The sequence below is a fragment of the Emydura macquarii genome, unplaced genomic scaffold, assembly GCF_026122565.2.
Source record: "Emydura macquarii macquarii isolate MOO-44397 ecotype Brisbane River unplaced genomic scaffold, CSIRO-AGI_Emac_v2 contig_2473, whole genome shotgun sequence".
Taxonomy (NCBI): domain Eukaryota; kingdom Metazoa; phylum Chordata; order Testudines; family Chelidae; genus Emydura; species Emydura macquarii.
In genome coordinates, this window is record NW_027132610.1 from 33,045,104 (window position 1) to 33,063,017 (window position 17,914).

Genomic DNA, 17,914 nt, shown 5'->3' on the forward strand with positions numbered 1-17,914 from the left:
TTATCGTCTTATGTGGTATGCATTGCATCACTGTAGTACATGTCCCCTCTCTCTTGTCATCCCAAGAGTTATGCTCAATCACTTTGGCCATCCTCTCCCCCCCCCCCTTTAGATCCCTCTAGTGCTTTCTATCCCTCAAATTGATCATAATTAAATTTTCAGTCATGGCCTTTGAAATCCTGCATGATTCTGCCCCTCCCTACTTATCTGGTCTTAAAAATAAATGAACATTGAAGCAGCCTGTAGTCTCTTTTTTCACACATTCCTTTAAATATGTACATCTGCAGGGGAAAATGTACCCACATTGCTTAGTTGAGGGAAGCAGTCTGGAACTGACGCAAGCAAGGTATCCTCATACCATCCAGCTTGGTCATCTATAATTATCTGTAATGCATGGCCCCAAGCCATGAGGTCCGAACAAACATTTGAATAATCCTGGGCATTCTTCAGCATCTGTGGGGGGAAAGGGGGAGGAAGAGCTCCATCTCTGGCACATTGTTGAATTCCTCAGTATTTGAACTGTGAGTTTTTATTTTTAATATATGGGATTTACACAACAGTGCTAATACCACGGACTGAGCCAACCATGGGTTGAAAATGAATGAGTACTCACTGACTACATTTTTAGGGCCAAATCCAGAGTCCACTGAAGTGAGTGTCAAAACTCCCATTTGCTTTAATGGGACTTAGGCTTCAGTGTTTTACCATATCAATGGTGAACTGATTTTTTTTTTAATTAAAACAATTTTTTAAAAGCTGGTTAAGATCTTAAAGACTTACAATTACAAATGAGTAATGTGTTTAGCGAGAAATTAAAAAAATACTGATTAGCTCGTATTTCTGTGTTTTTCCTGCAAGAATTGATGACAACACAATCTATGGAAGTGGAGTAAGGAATAAAGCTCCTATCTAGTTGTGGAAATAAGTCATGTCACAGTCAGTTCTTGCTGGTCAGAGTGGGAACTCTCTGTTCCTGACAGGTAAGCAAATAGGAAGTAGTTTTCAAATATCTTCTTTAAAAACAGCCTTATTTTTAATTTTAAGGCATTCTGAGAACTATACAGGATCTCAAACAGTTTTTCTATTTTTAATATGTAATTCATTTCATCTCGAGGTTTTGAAACTCAGCACTATCAAAAAACAGGTTACATTTCTAGTTACCCCTTTATTTCACTGTGTTTCTTTTACTATAAAGGAACAAAAAACTAATACATGACCACAGTACTCTTTTAAAAAAATCCCCATTTACAACACCAGTGTTTAGACATTACCGTGATATCTTCTATACTTACATTTGAAAATACCACAGAATATTCTAAGAGAAGGTTAACAAACTGCAAAGAAGTAAGAAGAAAGTTTTTTTCTTCTTTTTTTTAGTGACCGCTGCTAGGGTGACCAGATAGCAAGTGTGAAAAATCAGGACAGGAGGGGAAATTAATAGGCACCTATATAATACAAAGCTCTGAATATCGGGACTGTCCCTATAAAATTGGGACAGCTGGTCACACAACTGCAGTAAGATTACTAAGTATCACGAGGAGATGTTTCTTTACTGCAGTTTTCCAGTGGCTCCTGGTTACTTTCTGTGCATAGGTTTGCCTAACAAATTAGGGCCAGATTCTGACGCCTTTAACTCCTGGTAAATAGTACCTTGCTCCTGAAGCAGTCCCATCTATTTCAACAGGACTCTTTTTCAGTGAGGTCTTACTCACATAAGAGATGCTGAATACAGCCCTAAATGTTTGTCATTTTCTGTATGTACCTTCCTCATCCATGACTATGTGAACCAAATGGATATGATTAGAAGAAGAACTTGTAAATTCATAATAAAAAAACAACAAAGGAAATGAATGGGAATAAAGTCCCTCAGGCATTTGCCCAAGAACTAACACAAGACAATCAGGAATTCAGAACATTTATTGCAAGAGCTGAATAACTGTAAATAACGTTGAACTGGCAAAGCAGTAACAAGGATAACTGTTTAGATATTTATTCTGTCAAAGTCATCAAACACCCCTCACAAACTGACATAAGTACTGCAATAAGCAATGCACCCCTAACCCATTTTATGTCTTTATACTGTGGAGGAAAAAAACTGTGAACTGCTATATACAAAAAAATCTTTTGTTTTTTTTTTATGAGAACAAATTAACCTTCAGCTTATCTAACTTTGTTATTTTAAGACTGATCAACTGTGGCATAAGATAACTTTCCCTTTTTTCTACAAGGACTTTTTATTTTTGTTTTCTTTTTTTCTTTTTTTTCTTTTTTTTTTCTGCATGCTATTTATTTGTTTAAATCATCTGTCATGCCTTAACAAAAACCGCCTAAGAATGTCCGGATTTGGATTTGTTTTACGTGCAACTTAGATCTTATTGATAGTAGGAGTCACTCTGCTGATTTGACTGAAGTGACATGACGCTGGTACCTGCCAGGCATTGACCAACTATGATAACAAACAGTTAAACAGCAATAATTAGAGTTTTAACCCTTAGTTTCCCCAACTAGCCTACCAGGAGAATGCTCTGTTACATCATGAAGGCACAACACATTAAATATTCTGTGGCTATGGTCTAAAAACACTTGTGTTACTACAACATTAACGCAGATTAGGATCAACACAAACGCCGCTGCTTCAGCAATACAAACTGTCTTAGGTATAGACACACACTTGCCCAATTGGAAAGAAAATGAACATTGTATTTTGTTTCTGCAAATTTTCTTCCTTCTGCTACAATTTAGATCAATATTACTTTTCATTAATTGCGATACTATAGCTAACTGATCAGCGTTTCTAAATAAATGCCTTCCAACCCTCCATTGACACCACACATATAGCTAACTTCTTCTTTCTTTTCTTTTTTCTAAATTCCCCTGCTTTGCAAAACAAAATGGAAGTGAAATTAAAGCTGTTAAAGTTTAAAGCCCTTGTGTAAGTCCTTTTGTTTTTTAATATTTGCAAACAGTTTTGTTTTCTAAAATGCCAGCATCATTTGCTGTTACACAGAAGCAAGAGGGTTTTTTGTTTGGTTTATTTTTTAAACACAAGTGTTTTGAGTTCCTTAGAACTTTGTGTGTCAGACAGACTACTAACACAGAAACACCATCACTGAAATTAAAAACAAAACAAAACAAAAAACAGGAAGCAAATGAAAGAAAGTAAAAAAGCAACCATGAAACAAAGAATTATGCTACAGTATCTTTTTTAGGTGAACGTTATAAGTACACAAAATTTGTTAGTAATAATTGTTCCTATTTACAAGTATTTGAACACTGACTGACTTACAAGTGTCCACTAATGTTGTTAATAGCACAATAGGTTTAATGTTTATTGTTTTAGTTGTTTTGTTTGCAGTATGATGTCAAGTATAGTCCCAGCACAGATCAATGACAACAAGAGCACAATTTTCTAACTTGATATGCTTTTCAATCATTGTAATCCACTGAACGCTCTTTCTTGCTCTATCACTCTCCAAATGAATCTTCTGTTGTTTGTAGCAGCAGTCCAGGGTCAAAAAACAAACAAACAAAAAAAGAATATTTGCAAACTGGAGAGATCTCTGCAGAGTTTAATCATGTCTATTTAACAAAACCAGACAACTAGAAGAAAGACTCTTTTGTGTTGCAGATTATACTTTCCATTGGCTAACACAAAGATATGCATATCTCTGCTATGTGAAGCATAGTTCTAGAGGTCTACCCAGTACATAAAGCTCTGACACACACACACAGTATTAGCAAGTCTAAGTAGACTAAAGTCATTGATCCAAAGTAGCCATTTCTTATAGCTGGTGCTCCTTTGGACTCTCAGCAGGTCCTGAGGCCTGTTTATAAGACTTCAAGTTAGCCAAAGGAATGTCAGTCATGTGATTGCCAGTGTTGAAATGGCCCTCACCAGAACCATACTGCTTTCGGTCACTGAACTGGTTTCTGTTGCTATCTTCTTTCCAGGTTCTTGTCAACGTATGTCCATTAACTAGTTTGTCCTTCTTAACCCATTCTTTCTGAGGTGCAAAGGTGGAGAGAGGAGACTTTGGCTGTTGGTACGGACCCAGGCTCGGAGGCATCCAACAGTTATCTGAGTGACCCAAAACCAGGCATTCTTGAGTACACATTTCTGTAGCTTCAGCTAATCCTCGTGGACCAAGAGGCCCATCTGCAGAAGACAACAAAGCAGACCAAAAAGAGAGAGAGAGAGAAAGAGAGAGAGAGAGAAATAGTGTTAGACTTTTACTTTGAAAATATTGCCATCCAAGGTGCATGTACCCCTGACATTTGCTAGAATGGAAAAAACTAATTGCAATGTTCTTAACCATACAACTAACTATCCCACTGACTTAAAAATTACATTATGTTAATGTCACTGTGTCTAAATACACTTGCATGCTAACAAAGAGTAGTTATCTGCTATTAAGATCATTAGTGAACCGTAACTTTTGTGATCAAAACATTTTGACTGTGTCATTCCCCATATACTTCCCTATTCCTCAAAAAGGGAAAGATGGATAAATTAGTTATATGGAATTAACCAGCAGACTCAAACACTGGATATGAATCACTTCCAATCCCATTTTTAAGAATTCCTTACTAAGTAGGTAGTCTTTAAGGTGCTACAGGACTCTCGTTGTTTTTACAGTGATGAGCAAACACATTCACCCAGATACTCTATGAGACATTACACCAGGGGTGAATTGGCATAGCCCAGGTGTCCGCTAATCTCACCTGTAATTTCCAGGTATGGGGGGCCCTGGATGTAGGAAAAGGCTAAAATAGTCTAGACCAGTTGAGAACTTCTTTGTGCTAGGGAATTATCAGTTGGCTAGTTAAGGCTAGATCCCACCACTCTGCAGAACCTGAGTGGTACAAAGTAATCAGGATGAGAGAATTCATACCATTGTCAAATTAATACTGGATAATAAATTGATACTTACAGAGCCCCACTTGGTACAGTAAATAGAAGAAACACACTAATCCTGCTGGACATTGATACATATCTTAAAGTTTTGCTATAAAACTGTATAAATCAAAGGGTAAAAAAAATGTGAGCCTTCTGTAACTCACTTGTGTGTTCAAGAATTATTTTCATGATTTCCGTATATGAGACCTCAGGAGATGGATGTGCAGTCTGGTAATATGCTATACGAATTAAAGACCCACTTCATCTTTCACCCACTAGTTAGGGCACAGCTGGCCTGCTGCAGGTGTCAGCTCAGTGGACAAGTCACCCATATCTCCAGAAAGTGCTAAACTTCTTCCCAGTCTTAGTATATTTCTAAGTGAGTGAACTTGCAGCTGAGTCACTGATCTGATCAGGCTGGCTTTACACACAGGGTAAGATGTTCCAAAGGACTGATAAACTGCCGTGGGTCTCTGTTACCTGTTTTCAACATCTGAGATATGCTTCGCCATGATCCCTGGCTAAATATATGATGATTTTGATGCAAATCTTCAATAGGAGTCCTTTCCTTGACTTCAAAGCAAATCAATGGTCTATACACCTCCAGGCAGTCAAACAGTTAAGAAGAATTTTTTTTTCTTGATTAAACAATGAAGTGACAGGAAGGAAATTATGAATTGATTTTGTGAATGAGGTTAAGCAGATAGGCATGAATGCTGAAGTCATGAAGGGTAGCAGTAATCAAAAGAAAAATACAGACCACAGAAAGACCAGTCTGTCAGGGCTGTGTCAGCACAAACATGCCTTTATAATTGTGAATTTGGGCTAGTAATTATCACTGAAGATATTTAAATCACGATGTTTGTGCGGCAGTGACAATGGATATTTGTCTCTTCTATTTCAGCAAATGCAGCATAGCAGGTTTATTTTCAAATCCCCAGGTTATTCTAATTAGTCTAACTGCAGCTGCTATTTTTCTGAAATTTGCCTAATAATCTTCCTAAACTAGTTGCCTCATGATATCATGTGGCAGTGAGTTTCACATGTTAATCATCAGTACCAGTTAGACTCGGTTTTAGCAAATGTAATTAAGATGCATTTTATTTTAGAAAAAACACAAACTATTGGTTCCTGTACCCTAATATATGAATGTCTGTTCTTAGACTGAGTTACCTGGGGCAGGGACCACTGTTTTTGTTTCAGTAGCTAACAGTAGATTCTGAGTATTACCACAAACAAATAAAAAACAACAACAGAAATAATCTATTTTTATCTAGATGAGCCATGATTTGGAGTTCCTGCAATCCTTCTACAAGCAAATCTCTCATTGTGATCACCTCAATAATTTAAGATATATACAGACCCAGTGGCAATGGGGTAGTGATATTGGGGCAACACAAGATGAAATAATTAGTTCTGCACAATTTAGGGCAAAAGAGTGACTGAAAGCAGAAATTTTGCACAAATTTCAAGGAAATCCAATAAGAATGGTTTTAAAATAAGAGCTGTGATAATTCACTGGAAGAGAGATTCTTTTTCTATAAAAGCCCCTCTTTGAAATCTCCACTATGGAGTTATAAGCAAACTGAGGCAAGTACTTAGTACAAAAAATAAATAGTAAGTAAAGGAAGTACTGCCAGTATACTGTTAACATTTCCAAAGGTTATCTATATGTTGAAAACTGATTTTTTTCCTGCTGACAACAGACATTTAATTTTAATCATTCTTTTCCTATTTTCACAAGAAGAAAGTGAGAAGCTGCAAAACTCTTTCCAACCAGCCTGATCACACAGGAAAATACTATCTTGCTGACCCAAGGAGGAAAGGTTTGACAGGGATTAAAACTTTCAATACATGAAGAAAAGCCTTCAACACAGAGTGACACAGTTCAAGAAATACAGTGCATGCACCCTGGGCTTCCAATTTGCAATGTAATAGCAGGTTAACAAGAGAACTCTCCATTCCACAGTCCATGAAGTGGATCTGTTATGTTTAGCTAAAAAAATAAAATAAAGTTCAAAGAAATATGGCAATCATTTCAGTTTAGAATTTAAATGGGTAATAAGCTGTTTTTACTTAGGACAAAATATGCATGTGGCCCTATAAGCCATGTCAAATTCATCTTGGAGAGATTTACTTCATGTATTTAGCTTTCCTCAGTAAGAGTCCTACAGTGTTAATACAGTTAATCTCAGAATGGATTTCCTACAAGCTTTACCAATTTTTAAGTTTGGTCAAGTTTATGGAGAGTTTTGAAATATTTGGATAAAAGGCACTATTTAAATATCTATTACTAAGAACTAGGGACTGTCTATTCAACAGAGACAGGATCGTGCTGTAATCACCTAGCTTGGAGGAACAAGGTGGGTGAGCTAATATCTTTTATTGGACTAACTTCTGTTGATGAGAGAGACAAGCTTTTGAGCTACACAGAACTCTTCCTCAAGTCACTTTGGAGGGGGCATTTCCCATATGTCTGGTTAGTCAAATATCACTTTCTCACTTTGACTCTCCAAAAGGGTATCTTAATCCAATGTATTTCAAATGGGGTGTGTTTTTATTTTCAGTTATTTTATCTATAGATTTCAAAGGCAGACAAAGCTGAGAGGTGTGTAGTACTCTCTGTACATTTAATAAATAAATAAAATGTAATAGATCTTGCTCTCACTGGTGTTACACCTGCAAATATGTGAGGTTTTTGGTCCTAGCACTCTCAGTACAAGGAGTCAGGAAATTCCTGTAACATTCATTCCCACTGTAGACTTGGAGCAAGTCACTAAAGCTCTCTGACTCAGTTGCCCCAGTCCATAAAATGCAGATAGTATTTACCTGTCTCTTTAGGGAGTTGTGAGGATGAACTATGGAATGAATTGATAAGATGTTTTGAATGATTGTTAGTCAGTAAATAACATTTTAATACTTTCTCTTCAAGTCATCACAACGCAAGAACAGCTGTCTTACTTTTTGTTCAAAGAGATGCTACATTATGTGTACACCCAGGTATATACTTCAGGTTAAAGACAATACCTTTTAATACCACGCTAATGGAATGACAGTACATTGCAATCTGAGCCAAGGACGTGTGCATATGGTGCCTATCATCATAGGCAACGTGATCTTTGATTAGGGCATTTAGATGCAACCACAATACATTTAATAAATCTTACTAATAATCATTATAATGCTTAGGGGGCTCTACAAATCCCCAATGCAAGATACATGTGATTTAGAAGAAAAAAATAATTAATTTTGGAGAATATATGAGCTCAGCACAATAAAAAAACCAACCCTCAGTATCATGGTTTTCTTCAGCTCCTGTCCTGTGTAATTATGTAGACAGTTCATTCTTTCTTAAGAATCCTCTTAGTATTCAATGGCACAAGTGAAATGATCATGAACAGTATGATGGGGGAGGGAAGCTTTTGGGGTATGCAGAATGGTAGCACTAGCTTCTTTGTACCGAGAAAGCACAATGTTGATTTACTGGTAATTATCTTTCCCCTCCACCTCTACTGAACAATAGCTTTCACCCAATTTTCTAAACTTGTTTCATTACTGCACACAATGACACCACTTAAAAACCTGTTCCTAATGCTTTAATTTCATAATTGCATTAATTTGTTTCCTTTCTCTCCAAAAAATGTCACTGGCATCTCTGTATCAAGTTTTTCCACACTAAAGTACTTTATTGATATGTTTTTTCAAAGTATTTGTTCTCCAAATAATCTGTAATGCATGAGCCTGGTTATCAGTCTTGACTGCTTGAATATATAATGACACAACTGCTGATAAAATTGTACAAGCCATCTGTCTCTGGATTTAAGTGTTTTGAAAGCAAACACAAAAGTACATAGCAAACACTTCCTTAAATTGTCTTTGTTACTATTGATATCAGATCTTATGCCCCAAAAAGGCCTTTTTTATTATTTTCTTCTGCTAATAGCTGCCAGACAACTGCATTGCTTCCTGCCTCAAAATGAGACAGGTGCAAGCAGTAAAATGCCAGTCAAATGCTGGTCATACCCTAATTGTGGAAATTCTGAGTGGTCTTTTATCTCATTTTCTTATACCCAGAAGCTAAACCGTTATTCCATTGATTAACTCACTTCTGCAATTAGCAACTAGCTTTTGGCATGTTGACCAGCTGCTTTCCAACCTGCTTCTTCAAAACTCTCTTGCTCGAAGGCTGGAGACTCATTCTTTAAACGTGAAAGAGTCAAGACGACAAGTTAAGATCTACTCAGAGATGCTTTTCAGCCTCCTCTGTGAAGTATGATCCGTTATCCAGGAGGCATTACTGCTACGTATAGTAGGTTTGAACATGGTGTTAACCCTTGACCTGGTCTTAGGGAAAGTTATTATGAAAGATTAAACTAAAGACCATCCTAAGACATTTTAGGATGGTAAAATGGAAGCCATTAGAGTTGTAATGCAAGAAGGGAAAACAAAGCAAAAATATTTATTGTAGGTGTTGCAAAAGTATAAGTGCTTGATCTAGGGTTATAAGATTTAGCAATATGTATTTTGTGATAAGCAAAGTCAAAAGGGCAGTTTAAGCTTGAAATACCAAATGTATAGGGGATTTTGGGATACATATAACCATGGAATAACCACATTTATGTGTCAAAATACTGGGAAATGTGTGATGCAAATAGCTTTTGGTAGCAATTGGAACCTTAATTATGGTCCCCCAGAATGACAAACATGGGCAGGGGGCATAGACCTAAATCATACATGGTCCTGGATGTCTGGGGGCTGTAAGGAAAAGGGGTTTAAAAATATAGTCATATCAGCACCTAGTTGGGACATCAGGATGACAGGTAGATGGAAACTAGGTCACCACTGCCTACTTACGGTGCACTTCATTTACTATCGTCTTCATCTTTATTTGTAATGGTTGCCATAAGATTGTGAGTATGCTAGCCTTGGAGATGTCTTGTAACATGGACCTGTTTGTGTGTAATTATGCTTATGCTTGGATTTATTTGGATTTTAAATAAAGTCTTCATGTTTCTGTTTGTGTTATACACCAATCTCACTCAATAGTAATATTATGTAGCCCCTGCATACAAAACCCATTATTAGTGACTCGCATAATGTTGCACTCCAATTAATGAGAGACTACAATGGCCACCGCTGCATTTATACAAACTTAATACAATCATATTAATTCAACTATTCACCCCGACCTTTAAAAAAAATCAACTCTGTTTAACCTTGGATATAGAAAACCTTTTTTTTCACTGTGCAATACATTCAGACACTGCATTGTTAAATGACCTTTCCTGAAGAGACTACCTATTACAAGTTTTATACAACCTTCTGCCTCATCCACTGATAATTACTGAACTGATTTTACTGCATTCTATGAAGGTTTTGCACCTATTGTATATGATAAAAAGAGGGAAAATGGCTTATAGCACAAAGATGGTTCTGACATGTTTTTCTCTTCAATTAATTAAAGAATTAACATGAAAGTGCTTTTTCGAATCCTAGGCTATGTTTCAAAAAACAACCCCCCCCAAAAAAAAAAAAATCCCACACACATGCTGTACAATTTGCTTTTTCTGATTAGTAATTATGGGCTAGATTCTGCCACCCTTACACATTACTGTGCAAGACACCTTACTTGACAGGTAGTGCCATTAGCATTACTGAACACAGGTAAGGGTGGTAGCAGAATCCTTACTTGGGCTAGATTGAGAAACACATGCTGCCACCCTGAGTAGCCCCTTTGAAAGGAATGTGATTACTCAAGGAGGAAGATACTAATCAAGAGGAGTAAGTGTTGCATGTATTATCCTATGTACGATTGTAGCAACACACTCCAAAAGCATCACTTCCACTCCGAAGCAGTAACTGTCACAATTTTTCCCAGGTTCTCTCACCTTATTCTAGGAGAAAGTAATCCCTTTACCAGGTGCAGATTACTTTCTCCACCATGCTTGCTCAGAGTTAGGGTTCCATGCTACCTACGTTTCTCTGCCCACTCCCAGTCCACCTGTGGGCATATGGAGAGAAGTTGGGAAGAATGCACTGTGGAACTTTTACTGTTGAGTGCACAGAGGGATAATCCAGACAGCCTGAACAGGTGGTCTAGGATGCATATGCTTCTCTACTCCTCCGCATGGCAGCATAAGGGCCAGCTACAATTTGACCCATAATGAGGTAGCTTTCATTGTACAAGTTTTTGCAGACTTGAAGCATGGTGTACACTATAGTCTATCACATCCAGCCCTCCTTTAAGGAATCTTGGAGTACCATGGCTGTATTCAGTTATATTGCCATCTTGTTCCCAGTTCTTTTGCAACAGACATTACTGAACACAGAGTTCATTTGGCACTAGTTTTGGCTATTAGATCAGCTCAGCATAAGGGGTGGTACATTTCATGCATGGCCAAAAGAGTTTGAGCCAAAATCTAGCCCCATGTTATTTGTCACATATGGGAAGCTAACCTGCTTCCAGTTCTCTACTACCCACTAGTTATAGGGGTAACTGGGTGAAATTCTATGGGTCATGTTATAGCTCAGCACAGCAGTTTGTCTACATGGAGACAGTCAGCAAAATCGATCAGAATTAACTAAAGGTGTGAATTTAAATTGGATTATTTAAACTGCATTAAAGCCTGTGTGAACATACTCATTCAGAATTAAAGTGGCCTTAATTGGGTTAAGATTAATTTGCTTCCAAGTCCCCAAGCAGACAAGCCCTGGATGATCAAATGGTCCATTTCAACCTTAAAATCTATGAATTAGCAAATATTAGCAGAAAATGTTTGCATTTTTATAAACTTTATAAACGTTCATTGATAAACTTAGCCAAATGGGAGTATCGTAGGGGAACCCCCATAGAAATGTGGAGGGTGTTTGCTGCAAGTCTATATTTGGGACTGTTATTCTGGTTTCTGATTAAAAGTAAAAACTCATTCTGAAATTAAAAAAAAAAGTACTGTAACTTGTAACTTTGATTTAAATGCCACATTGTGGATGCAGAGAGAGTCACCTTGGGGTAAGAGTGAGGGGAAGCAAGAATAAGAGCTGGCAAAATGTTTTGTTAACAAATAAATAAGGATTACATGTTTTACATGTCTCTCATACAGATTTTATATTTTGGTGAAAAGTCAACATTTGTAGATGGAGACAGTCCAAATACAATAACACATGGGCAGCCAAAGCAGCAAATTCTCTCTCTGGGAGAATATTGTTATTTAGACAGATTTTTAGTACACAAACAACAGATAGCTTATCTATAAATCAGCACCTTTCTTCAGCATGATATGGACCTTATCCATCTCCTCATCTGCTCAAGCTGTGGCTGAGAAAGGCATTATCTCAACTAATACTATCTTTTCAAAATTAGCATTTTTTTTCTGCAATCCATTCAATTTCAGGGGGACAATCGAACAAATGAGCTCTCCATAAAGGATTCAGATAAACCTTCTAAATTTGACTGGATTGCTTACTGAGAACACAGCACACTTCGTGTTAAAGTATTTGGATTAGAATTCATTTTTCTTAGTATGCATTTTTTCCCTTATTGATCTGAGATTCTACTCCCTAAAAAACAAAACAAAAAAACCCAACCCTCATTCCCTAAAGATGGTGATAGATGATGATGATAATAATATATTTATAAAGTAGCCGATAGTCACAATCATTTACAATCATTTCCCCCCATACCTCATATTTATGGTACTTGATCAAAATACTTTGTTGAACAGATTTGCAGGCAGCCTGCTGAAATAGCACCAGTTTTGACATGGTCACATTTCCTTCTCTATTAATTTACCCTAAACAGCAACCTGCTGCCAATTAAAATAGCTCACCTGAAGTCTCATTTTCAAAGATTCTATCAGCTGTTGCTTTATTACATATACATTCTTATTTAAACATTTCTATAATGTTTACTTAGCAAGAGAATATCTTTTTGATTGGGAAAACAAATCCATTTAGTTTTTAATTGACACAACATGTAGCTGTATAGATTTAATTGTTCTAGATTATGACACACTAACATTGAACAGTACCTCACTCTACGAACAGGGCCCTTGACTTCCAGAGAACTGCTTGTGGAGAAAGGTACTGCTCAGTGTGAGTAAGCTTGGCAGAATGCTGACAACTACAGCAACTGAGACATGTTAGCAACATTTAGAGCAGTACAGTAGACCATTGCAAAAAATATATTTTTTTTTTACAGCTACTGGAAATCTGTCCTCACAACCATGTATAATAGGCCCCTATAAAATTCACAGTCCATTTTGGTCAATTTCACAGTCAGAGGATATTAAAAATCATAAATTTCACAGTTTCAGATATTTACATCTGAAATTTCACGGTGTTGAAACCGTGGGGTTCCTGACTCAAAAGTGGGTCATGAAGGGGTCGCAAGGCTATTGTTGGGGGGTTGTGGTTTTGCCTCCCTTACTTCTGAGCTGCTGCTGGTGCCATGATGCCTTCAGAGCTGGGTGCCCAGCCAGCAGCTGTCGCTCTCCGGTTGACCAGCTCTGAATGCAAAAGCTCAGCATTATATCGAGGGTGTTATGTTGAATTCCTTTTAATTGCTTGCATTCAGAGAGAGAATTCAGCACAGGATCACAGAGACATGCAACACAGGGAGCGTCTTTATTGAACTAACACTAAAAACCAGCCAGGAATGGCTGAGCTATCCCCTAATAGTCTAACTCTACTGCTATAGCAACAAGCTAAGCTCTGTTGCTACGGCAATCTAGGTAATTAGGCAAGACAGAAAATACACAACATATTCCTCCCCCCTTAATGAAAACGCCCATTTAATAGAACAGTCACTAAACTAGGGAATGAGGGTAGACTGTCTCATTTTCCGGCTAAACCCTGGGGATTATTCTGCCCCGTAATGTGTGTTTGCCCTAGCTAAAGATCCAGCCATTGAGGAGGAATTCGCTATCTAGGTGGATTACAGCAGATTTCTGGTGTTCTTGCACTGGAAGGCGTAATTGGTGCAGGTCTAACGATGGGCTCAGGACTCGTAGCTCGAACAGGGGAGGGGGCTGTATCTGCTGCAGAAGTGGATGGAGAAGGGGAGTCAGGAATGGGTAACTCTTGACTCGATGATATCTCACTTGTAATGATGAGGTCAGACAGTTCAACTGGAGATGTGTCCTTGGGACATCTGGCAACAACTGATCTACATGCCGCAGCCAGGTGAGATCATCTGCAGTCTGGACAGTGCAGGAAACAAGTACTGTTTGGGTGACTATATATATGACTATAACAGGGACCCATTTAGCTCCAGAAGCATAATTCCGAGCTAGGACAGGCTGTCCCGGAAGAAAAGTTCAGTCTTTTGCTCTGTGTGCACATCTGATGACTTGGTTTTGCTGTTGACGTTGCACAACTTGTCATGCATTGGCGGGTTTCAGCAGATCAAAGCAAGTGCGCAGCTGTCATCCCATCATTAGAAAGGCTGGGGATGCATTGGATGTAGCATAAGGTGTATTTCTGTAGGATAGTAGGAACGTGTCCAGATACTTTTGAATGGATGAATGTCTCCTCGCAGATCTTAAAGCTTGTTTCATGGTCTGCACAAACCTTTCAGCTAATCCACTGGTGGATGGATGATATGGAGCTGAAGTGATGTGATGTATTTGCGTTCATAAAATTTTCAAACTCCTGAGAGATGAACTGCGGTCTGTTGTAGCTCACAAGTTTTTTGGCAGACCAAAACGACTAAAGATTTCACGCAGTTTCTGGATAGTACTTTCAGCAGTAGTGGATAGCATTACAGAGGCTTCTGGACATTTAGAGGGGGCATCTACAATCCTTCAAATGGGCCAGCAAAATCAACGTGAATACACTGCCACAGGTTTTCAGGCCAGTCTCATTGGTGTAAGGGCACCAACTGAGGCGCATTCCTCACACTCTGGCATGAACAACAAGCACTTGCATTTTCTTCATTGGCACTGTTTAGGCCAGGCCACCAAAAGTAGCTTCGTGCAATTTCTTTCATGTGCACTTTTCCACATTGACTTGACTGTAGCTGTTCTAACATTTGTGATCTCAGTATGGAATAATGACATGCACCCCCTACAACAAGCAGCCAGAATGGATTGATAACTCCATCCTCTTGGACGTGTAGGGAAGAAGGTTGGGTGAGACGTGAGAGTCCCGTAGAGATGTGTCATGCATCACTAGGTCCATAACTTGGGACAGTACTGGGTCAACGCGAGTTGCCTTCTTTACTTGAGTAGCAATGATAGGTGTGTTCTCTATCTGTTCAAAGTAGAAGATTTCTTTCTGGCCAATATCTTGATGTTTAACTGGTAAAGGCAGCCTTGAGAGACAATCTGCATTGCAGTGCAGAATGGATTTCCGACGTTTGATCTTATGTGTGTGTGTGGAAAGCAACAATGCCCATCATTGCATACGACTAGCAGCCAATGCCTGTGTGGGGCCCAAAAATTTATGTTAGAGGTTGATGGTTGGTGAGAGGTGTGAACTTCCATCCAAACAGGTATTGGTGAAATTTCCATATTCTGAAAATGATTCCCAGTGTTTCACATTTGATTTGGGCATAGTTAGTTTCTGCTTTGCTTAAGGTGCATGAGGCAAAAGCAATGGGTCTCTCCTTTCCCAAAGGCATAATGTGTGACACAACCATAAGAGGAGGCATTGCAGGCCAATTCTGGAAGTAAGGATGGATCAAAATGCATCAGAACCTCTGAATTTAGCAATGCACATTTAGCCTTGTTAAATACATCACCACAGGCTTCAGTCCACTTTCAGCCCTTGTTCTGGCCAAGGAGTCCATGTGGTGGTTTTAGTAGTGTTGTTAATTGTGAAATAAATTTTCCATAATAGTTCAATAGCCCTAAAAAAGAGTGAAGTTGGCTTACATTTTGAGGCGATGGAGCTTCCACAATAGCCTTGACTTTTGACGGAACCTTATGAAGGCCAGTAGCATCTATGATACGTCCCAAATATTCAGCAAGGGGCTGGAAGAATTCACATTTGTCTTTGCGGACTCATAGGCCATACTCTTCAGTCTTTGTACGGAAGCCTCCAAGTTCTTAAGGTGGTCCTCCTCATTCTTGCCAGTGACCAGGATGTCATCAAGATAGCAATGGACTCCTGGCAAGCCACTCAAGATCTGTTCCATAGCCCTCTGGAACAAAGCTGGAGCAGACATTATTCCAAAGGGCACGCGACAGTATTGGTACAGCCCTTTATGTGTCACAATAGTCAACAGCTCTTGGGACTTCTCATTGACGTGCATCTGTAAATACACCTGCCTCAAATCAATCTTGCTGAACTTTTGTCCACCAGTCAAGCCAGCGAAGAGGTCATTGATGTGGGGAAAATGGTATTGCTCTGCACACAACACTGGGTTAAAAGTGACCTTAAACTCCCCACAAATCCGAATGGAGCCATCTTTCCTCAATACTGGAATGACTGGTGTTGCCCATTGGTTATGGGTAACTGGTACTAGGACTCCATTTTTGACCAGGCGCTCCAGGACCGCTTCAACCTTTGGTCTGATTGCACATGGCACAGTTCTAACTTTCAGACATTTTGGTTGGCTGTCAACCTTAATGTTCAATTTCACAGTGATTCCCTTCATACTTCCCAGGTCCTCTCCAAAAATAGCAGCATGTTTCTTTAATATAGCTGTCAAACCTGTTTCTTCTTTAGCCATCTTGTGCACTTCTGCCCAGTTCAGCTGGATCTTCCTAAGCCATGACCTCCCATTAAGGCTGGGTAATAGTCTTCCACCACAAAGAGTGGCAATTTAGCAGTCTGTCCATTGAACTCCACCTTTACATCAGTAGTGCCCAACATGCATACAGCTTCTCCAGTATATGTCTTCAGAACAATTTTTGTCAGCTTAAGTGGGAGATGCTTTAGCTTCTCCTTATACACAGTGTCTGAGACCAGCAAAACTGCTGTGCCGGTGTCCAGTTGTATGCGTACAGGTTTACCTTTCAACAGTGGGGTTACCCAGTATTCATGTGAGCCAACTAATATGGACAAGACATGGAGTGGCACTACTTCTTCTGACTGCGTGTCATTTTGATCATCCTGAGTCTGCTCTACCGTGTGCAGACTTTCCTTTTTGGTCCACCAGTCATCCTGGTTCTTTTTTTCTGGTTTGCCTGTTCTGTTTGACTCTTCTTTCTTTTGTTTGCAGCCATGCTCAATGTGTCCCTTTTTGCCACACTGTCGACACACTAGGTTTTTACACCAGCATTTTGATGTACGGTGACCCGGCTTTCCACAGCGGTAACAGTCCTGTCCCCCCTCCCTTTCCCCCGTCTTGTGGGTAGGTCCTGTGACATCCTATGCACTCTGGTCGATGCACTGAGATGTTGGGCTTACTTTGCGGCCAGCTCCATTGAGATTACAATTTCAATGGCCTTCTGCCAGGTGAGTTGGGCCTCTGTCAATAGGCTCTTCTGTATTGCTTCATTGTACAGACCACATTAGGGTGCAGACTATCAAGTAAGGTGCCATTTAACACATTATTCAATTCACAGTGCTCAGCAGGCTTCTTCAGAGCTGCTACAAATTGCACAGTTGTTTCGCTTTCTTCTTGATTCCTTTTGTGGAACTTAAATCTCTCTGCATTTACCCCAGCAGTTTTGGAGAAAAATGTGCCTCCAGGATTTTCACAATGTCACTGTAAGATTTTGTCTCTGGCTTATCATGGCACATTAAGCTGTGCAATAAAGTATAGGTTATAGCTCCTATAACACTTAAGAAAACGGGCACCTTCTTTCCATCTGTAATTTCATTTGTGATAACAAAAAGCTGAAAACATTCAGTATATGAGTTCCAATTCTCTATAGTCTCATCAAAATTTCCCAGGAGCTCCGTAAACATAGCCATTGCTGCCCCCCCCCCCCCGCTCTTTTTTTTTTTTTTTTTTTTTTCCCCTTTTTCTTGTCTTTTAGTGTCTTTTATTCATGTGTGTTGGGGTCATTCACACACAATTGCTGATGATTTCCATTCACTAGCACTGCTTTGTTTCTGTCTGCTTCACTT

The 17,914-nt window shown here is 38.9% G+C and overlaps 1 protein-coding gene across 3 annotated transcripts in view; it reads right to left on the reverse strand.

Annotated features, from left to right (window-relative positions):
* Window positions 1-1,902: 1,902 nt before the first annotated feature.
* The window catches only part of LOC137163109 (protocadherin-9-like), a 659,443-nt gene continuing 643,431 nt past the window's right edge, over window positions 1,903-17,914 (reverse strand). For all 3 annotated transcript variants that reach the window (XM_067563213.1, XM_067563214.1, XM_067563212.1), the window contains exon 4: window positions 1,903-4,156. In XM_067563213.1, coding sequence (XP_067419314.1) covers window positions 3,783-4,156 — 374 coding nt within the window. In that variant the 3' untranslated portion in view covers window positions 1,903-3,782. The remainder of the gene's footprint in view (window positions 4,157-17,914) is intronic.